Source organism: Phyllopteryx taeniolatus, chromosome 9, assembly GCF_024500385.1.
Source record: "Phyllopteryx taeniolatus isolate TA_2022b chromosome 9, UOR_Ptae_1.2, whole genome shotgun sequence".
NCBI lineage: Eukaryota > Metazoa > Chordata > Actinopteri > Syngnathiformes > Syngnathidae > Phyllopteryx > Phyllopteryx taeniolatus.
Window position 1 is genome coordinate 18,303,908 of NC_084510.1, and position 6,930 is coordinate 18,310,837.

At 44.6% G+C, this 6,930-nt stretch overlaps 1 protein-coding gene across 1 annotated transcript; it reads right to left on the reverse strand.

Annotated features, from left to right (window-relative positions):
- Window positions 1-330: 330 nt before the first annotated feature.
- On the reverse strand, window positions 331-6,355 carry LOC133483350 (inositol hexakisphosphate kinase 2-like). The gene is made up of 5 exons (XM_061784454.1): window positions 5,748-6,355; window positions 3,102-3,333; window positions 2,851-3,014; window positions 2,565-2,740; window positions 331-1,993 (listed from the first exon to the last, which is right to left on the reverse strand). The coding sequence occupies exons 1-5, from the start codon at window positions 5,959-5,961 to the stop codon at window positions 1,403-1,405; spliced, it is 1,377 nt and encodes a 458-aa protein (XP_061640438.1). The 5' UTR covers window positions 5,962-6,355; the 3' UTR covers window positions 331-1,402.
- Window positions 6,356-6,930: the final 575 nt, after the last annotated feature.

Sequence of the window (6,930 nt, forward strand, 5' to 3'; positions counted from 1 at the left end):
TGCAGGCATTCAGGTTTTTCATGTTGTTGTGTAATCCAAAACCTTTGCACAATCCAGTCTGCGACATCGCTGCAGGTTGGAATCTTATTGTTGTGGGTGTATTTTGCACTTAGACATCCACTGCGAGACGTTTCTTATAATACGTGCTTAAATACAATTAAGCCTGCCTTATTAAAAACAACTTATTTTTACGAAATATACTGCATGACTACATTTTCTTTCATGCAGGAAAACATCAGCTGAATACTCACGTGGTGACAGCAATCTACTAATTTCATTACACTCACACACAAATTCCTTCACAAAAACAACCACACAATAGAAAACCCCTTACCACAAATGAATGCCTTTATTTTCCAAGACATCGCTAACACACAGGTACACATGCGAGCTTATCAGCTCTCATAATAACAAAATAAATTCAGTATAAGAAAAAAACCATTTCAGAGTGGTTATTTGGAATGTGATTTGTTTCCATTTTCAACAACCATTTCCAATAAATAGTCTCTTAGTAGCTAGTGATTTTAAATCAGTCAATTCTCTTCAAGTCCACTTTTAAGGAATGAATAGGAGAAAGTCCAACAAAAACCACATTGGTGATTAAAAAAAAGTTTACATTTTCTTGTAATATCTTTTGTTTACAGGAAATAAAAGAGACGGAACTGTGGGGGGAAAAAAGGCAAACCCCTTCTTCTGTTCCTAAATAATCTTGTCAGTCCTGTATTAAAAGTCCCCCCAAGTGCCTGATTGGACACACAGAGCACGTTACTTACAAACACCAACATAAACACAAAATGTCCTTATCAGGAGCTCACGTTGTTGTTTGCTACAAGGCTGCTGACCTAGCCAGCCAAGGTCAGCCCTTTAAGTCCCTCCCCCAGTATTATGTGCTATACTCTTAGGGACTGGCAGTTGTAACTGCACTCCCCTAAAAACACCAAATAAACTCACGCCACAGGTAAAGCACCATGTCAGACTCTTTTATACTACAGTAAACTTGCATTTCAACCATCTAGCTCACAAGTTCTCTCGCAGAGAGAATGCACAATTAAGAAACCTGTGTGTACCGCAGGGTGAGTGTCCTACGATGCTACGAGTCTGTGTCTGTTGCGAGACCTCCGTTACATTCCTCCTACTGTGTGCGCTAAATAAAAGGAGCAGTCTCAATGAGGAAAAAGTGCAACTAAGAGCTCAGGCAGCCCTGTCCTCTGGCAGGTGAGAGAGAGCGCAGGACCCACCGCGCACCCTTATCCCGCCTGACGGCGAGGAGTCCGAGGTTCCCTCCAAGCAGGCGGGGAGGGTCAGACCTCCATGCGGACGCACCTCGGAGAAGCGGGGTGTCGACTCATCGACCTCATTCCCCAGGCTTAAAATTCAGAACATGAGGGCTCTGGTGCAAGCCTCAGTCAGTGCTGTGATCCTCCAGCTGGGAGATGATTGTGACCAGATTCTGGAGCCCGAAGATGAAACCGCTGTCCTGGCCCTCATGCACAACGCTGTCCTCGCCGTAGTGGCGGCAAGTCGTGTGAGCAAAGTCAATCATGCGCACGTCCACCGTGGGGCTGCTGGACTCCACTGTGCTGTGGGCGGAGCGACCACTGCTACCGTTGCCGCTCCCTCCGGTTCCGCCAGCGCTGCAGCCTGCAGAAGACGAACGAGGGAACCCAAAGGCCCCTTCTTCTTCCTCCTCATCAGACAACTCATCTTCATCCCCCTCCTCTCCACCGCGGTGTCTGGGTCGAGAGAGCGTTCTGGGAGGATCTCCGTCGTAGATGATGAGCAGGGAGCTGGAGTAGAATCGGTAGGACTCGCAGGACTCCAGAGCAGCTTGCATTTCGCGGAGACGTCGCAGCACTGGGGACAGCAGCTCACGCCGCAGGCGACGCCCGTCGTGGAAAAAGCGGTAAAGGGCCTCCTTGAAGCCTGCGAAGGTCAGCTTTCGGCCGTGGTACTTATTCATGAACATGAGCTGGCCAGAATCTGACTGGTACACCTATGGAGGTCAGAGTGAAAAATGAGCACAACAGCAGAACCACAGTCCAGTGGTGGCTCTAGAGTTAAATTCATTGTGTGATCAAGCTCATCTCTCTAAATCAATTTAGTCATATCAATTGAATTTTTTCAATTGAAATGTCATTAATCCACTCCAGCCCCAAAACCCAATTTTTTTTCCCCCATCTTGTCTTTTTAAGAAAGAAAAATAGTGCTATTGTATAAAAACACGAGAAAAAGTTTTTTATTTTTTAAAGTGTAAATACTGGACGTACTGTAGTATTCGTGTGTTGATGTGTACCTAAAGGGTGTGGCCTAGTGAGTGATGTCAGGAACTGGATTCGGTTGGTCAGTATGTGTGTGTGTGTGTGTGAATTGTGATCAACAGTGCTCCTTGCAAGTGTTCTCATTTTATATGTGTGTTTGAGTTTTTGTCCCGTTCAACAAACGGCTGAAAGCTCATTGGTGATTGTGGCTCTCCTTGCAAGTTGGGGCACTCATAAGTCAAGGTACCGCTGTATATAACCATAACTAGAGCAGTGATAGGAGGGTTCCTCTGGTCTAGACTTTACCTGCATGCCGCAGAGTCGCACTCCTATGGAGGCCGATGTGCTTTGTTGACACTTGCGGATCTGATTGGCTTTCTTCTCCTCTGAAGCGTCATCGCCATGTTGGCGGGTGCCCATCTTCAAGTCCAAGACACATGGTACTGTGTAACGCCACGTTAGGTTCTCCAAAAGGATGAACTCTGTAGAAGTGAATCAAGGAATGCACAGCAACACCAGACAAATACATGTGCTTATTATGTCCAGAGACAAGTGTCGCGTGTTCCAAGATGACAGCTACATGAAAGGATACTGTATTGGTTCCGGTGCTTTGCATTGTCCTTCATCCTCTGTAAATGCTGCTGATGACATTTGAGACTCCAGGGATTGTGTTTAATCTGCGGCACCATGTTGCCTTTCTCGAGGCTTAAGTACAGGACCTCTGCCTGCTGTTGCGCCTGCACATCGTCACGGTAGCTACAAAAAAAAACATGGACATAAAAAAGGTCAGCGTTTACGTCATAAAATAGTTTCCCCTTTAGACGTCCGGCATGGCAACTTTACCTCATGATATTGTCGTCTTTACGGCTCTGTCGAGCTCTTTCTTTGCTGAAGTTGTCATTCTCTAAGTGCAAAGGGGACTGCTTTTTGTTGCTCCACTTTAACATCTTGCTCTTGGGCTCACAGTCCATCGAGGGGTCCTTATTTTCCAAGTCTCCCGATTCGCTATGAAGAGGGTAAGCAATGAGGCACAGGTTCCCTCCCTCGTCCTCTTCGAAACTGACCGACACTACACCTGTGAAAAAAGAGGATCGTTTAAACATAACTACAACCACGAGTCTGCTTAACAAGAAATGGAAAACAACAATGTAGCTATACCACAGGACAGCTTAGAGTTACATGTATGCCATTATGCAAGGTAATGACAATGCAATTTCCATCTTCCAAAGGAAGTTGCTCAACAAAGGAAAACAAACATGACCAAACAAAAATACAAACAAATAACTGTAAATCCTGGGTATGATACAATACCCATAGTATTAAAGAACATTCAAAGCAATTACCACACACACACCAGTTATGCAAAAATTTAAATGTGAATGTGTGTGAATACACAAGCTCAGTTAATGAAAACACAGACAAGGCAGATTTTGTTTCCCCATTTAAAGCAGCACATTTATTCAAAAACTCCAAATCAAACAGACAACAATTGCAGAGTGAGCAAGAATACAGCTCATACATTTATTAGACAATACATACATACTTTTAGCATTTGGTAAATTACTGATAGTCCATAGTGCACACAGCCCCAACTAAGTAACTGAGACAAAGCTTTTATACTTTGATAAAGTTACTTGGTTTGCACAAACACTTGATCTGCAGTGAATGTAAACCAAAGAATTATTTTTTCTTACATATGCTAATGTACCCAGAGAGGGTCCTGTGAAAGGTTAGGGCTGTTTCGCACAGAATAAACACCACGGCTGTTGATGTAGAGGAAACACAGACGGGATGTGGTCAATACGCTGACAGAAATATGGACGTTATGTCCTAGTCAAAGATCAAAACACTTTTTCACAAGACTGACTGTATTACAAAACTAAATGAATTCTCCTAAGACTGTGTTGTGTTTTGAGCGAGTCTACGTGTTAATTCTGCGGGCCTGAGGACCCAGCGGCCACGCCGCTTCCCAAGCGTGAAGCATGTCTGACGTCATCTGTGCTGACATCAGCATCCTTAGGCCCTTAACGCCTTCTTGCCAGTGTGGCCTGATGGAGACCTGCACAGTCATCGCACCAGAAGCAGCCAGTGTGGGAACTTGTGACTCAACTCCTTATTCTCATTAAATGAATAAAAAGGCAGAGGTGAGAAATGGAGTACACATTTGTCCCTGGGACCTTTACGTGGCCAGGTATACACTTTAAGACAAGTGACTTGGAGTTATAAAAGTAAATATGTCAAACACCTTTAAAAGCTATATGAAAATGTTTGACAGTTGTAATGTCTTAGTCCTAGAAGTCTGCTCAGACACTTCGTACTGGGTCTTTTTTTAGTACCAAGCTGCATTTCTGAGGAGTCAAATAACAGGGAAGTCTTACCTCCTTAACAGATGCCTTTAGACATGCGGTTCAGTATGTACTAAATCATTAGTCTAATGGGGTAATCTGAGTGTTTATGTAGCCCACAGTATCTATACTACAATAAAAAGTTGTACGGGAGTTTATATTTTCCCCTATGGCGAATTAACTAATCTTGGACTTGTTAGTGGTTACATTTAATATTAAATTCACCTGATACTTCACCGATTACAAACAATAAACACTATCTTCCTGTGACAAGCCAGATTTGAGTAGGTTTGAGGCCTTCATATGCAAGATGACATCATGGTCGCTTTACCATGGTCCGTCCGGACTGAGGTCTTCCCATCTGTGGTGAGCTGCCAGGGATAGAAAGCCATTCTCTGCTGGCCTAGACATATCTGAAGCACTGACCTTACTTTTAATATTTGTTCCATCATATTGTATTTTATGTATTCTGAACATTCTCTTCCTTTCAAGAGTCTCCCCACGGCCTTCAGAATGATGTAACAAAAAACTCTATTAGCAATAGGACTGTTTCCGTCACCAGTCCAATTTAAAATTCACCTCAGCATTTTTCAGTCCTCAGATTAGTCAGTGAAAAACTTGTTAGTCAAATTGCACTAGTAAAATACATCTGTAGTTATCTGCACAAATGAATAGTAATCCATACATCGAACAAACTTGATTTTCGGCCAAGTTATTAGATCAAGACCGATTCTGAACTGTTCCAGATGACGTATATGGCAAAGTTGCTGTTGTATTGCGTTTCTCTCTATTATATATGGCTTCTAACTGTAAATGGTGATAGCGGTGCTATCAAGAGATGGATTAGGTCTGGAATGAAGGCCCAGGTAGCAAATTCAAGGCCCGCCACTGCTTTCCCCATCTATAGACAACACGACCGAGGCCTTACCATCTGCAGAAAACATTTTGTAGCATGTTGTCTGATTGTCACAATCTGTTCCACCGCAAACTACTCAAGCGAACATCCATCCACGTGCAAGTGCAGCCTACAGAGCGTTACGTAATGCTTAGCATACACATGAGAAACATGCGAGCTAGCTTGTCACCGCCATGACAGACGACGTGTTCCCTTTTTGGTCACTCAGCTCCGGGAGACGGTTCTTACCTTTATACTGAGGGGTGAATTTCCTCATTTCGGCCGGGAGGCTCTTGTAAAACTGGTGCTCGCGGGGAATGAGCGGCTTGCAGATGGTCTGCTCCCCGAATCGCAGCACGCAGGAGTGGCCCCCCACCTGGTGCACGAAGGGTTCAAGCATGACCCCTTTCCCCGAATAGGGAGTCCCGTCCGCTTGCATGAGGGCTTCCAGAGCGGGACTCATCCTCACTCCGCATCGGACAGCTAAGTGTGGTGGACCCACGTCGCACGCAAGGCAAGAGGCTCGGGCACTCGTCTGGCTCCCTATCCTGGACTTGTTTCCTACTTAGTCCGCAGGGGGCACTGCAGGTTGCCTGCTTCGAGCAAGGCTGGTGGAAAAAAAAACAAAAAAAAAAACAAAGGTTGAGCAGGAAGGACGGAGGCAAGAAATTCCTTTATTCCCTTCGCGTCAGCTGCACTGGGAAGGTGTATTACTCTCTTCTGCAGAACTACATAGTCTCCGCCATTAATTTTGTGTCATCAAACGCTGCGTGTTCGTCACTAAAGGCTTACAAAAACGTATTCGCTTGACGTGGACGTTTACTATGGCTGTACTGTGGCTCAACTGACGCACGACCCAATGTCCCTGCCTGGTAAAGATCAGGCAGTCCCGCCCCTAAGCGAGAATCAGCCAATCACGGAGGCGCCGTTGTCGCTGGGAGGAGACAAGGCATCTAGCAGAGGATCACGCAAACAAAGGGGGAGAGAGAGAAAACAGGGGGAGGGGAGAACAGGAAAAATACTAGACACAAAAACACAACACTTACTGAAGGCCTTTTTTTGGGCTGTTTACTCAGGTTGCAGGTTCTTCGCTTTCGTTGCCCCGGAGACAACCTGAAGCTTGCATATAAGGTTTGCATTTGTTCTCGAAATGTTAATTTAATGTAAAACAAACACGAGAAGGACATCTAAAGTACATAGCAGGTTTAGAGGTTTTGCATGAATGTAATACAGTACAGGTGCAATACAGATACATGTAATCATAATCCAAAAATATCAGTGGTGCATTTGGCACCTGGGCCTGCAGTGGAGTCTTATCCAACTTGATCCACCTCTTAATACCACCACTTGCTTCTCACAGTTATAGAAATCATAAATATAATTTACAATATAAAAACATGCAACTGCCACGTATCATCTTGAGCAGTTCAGA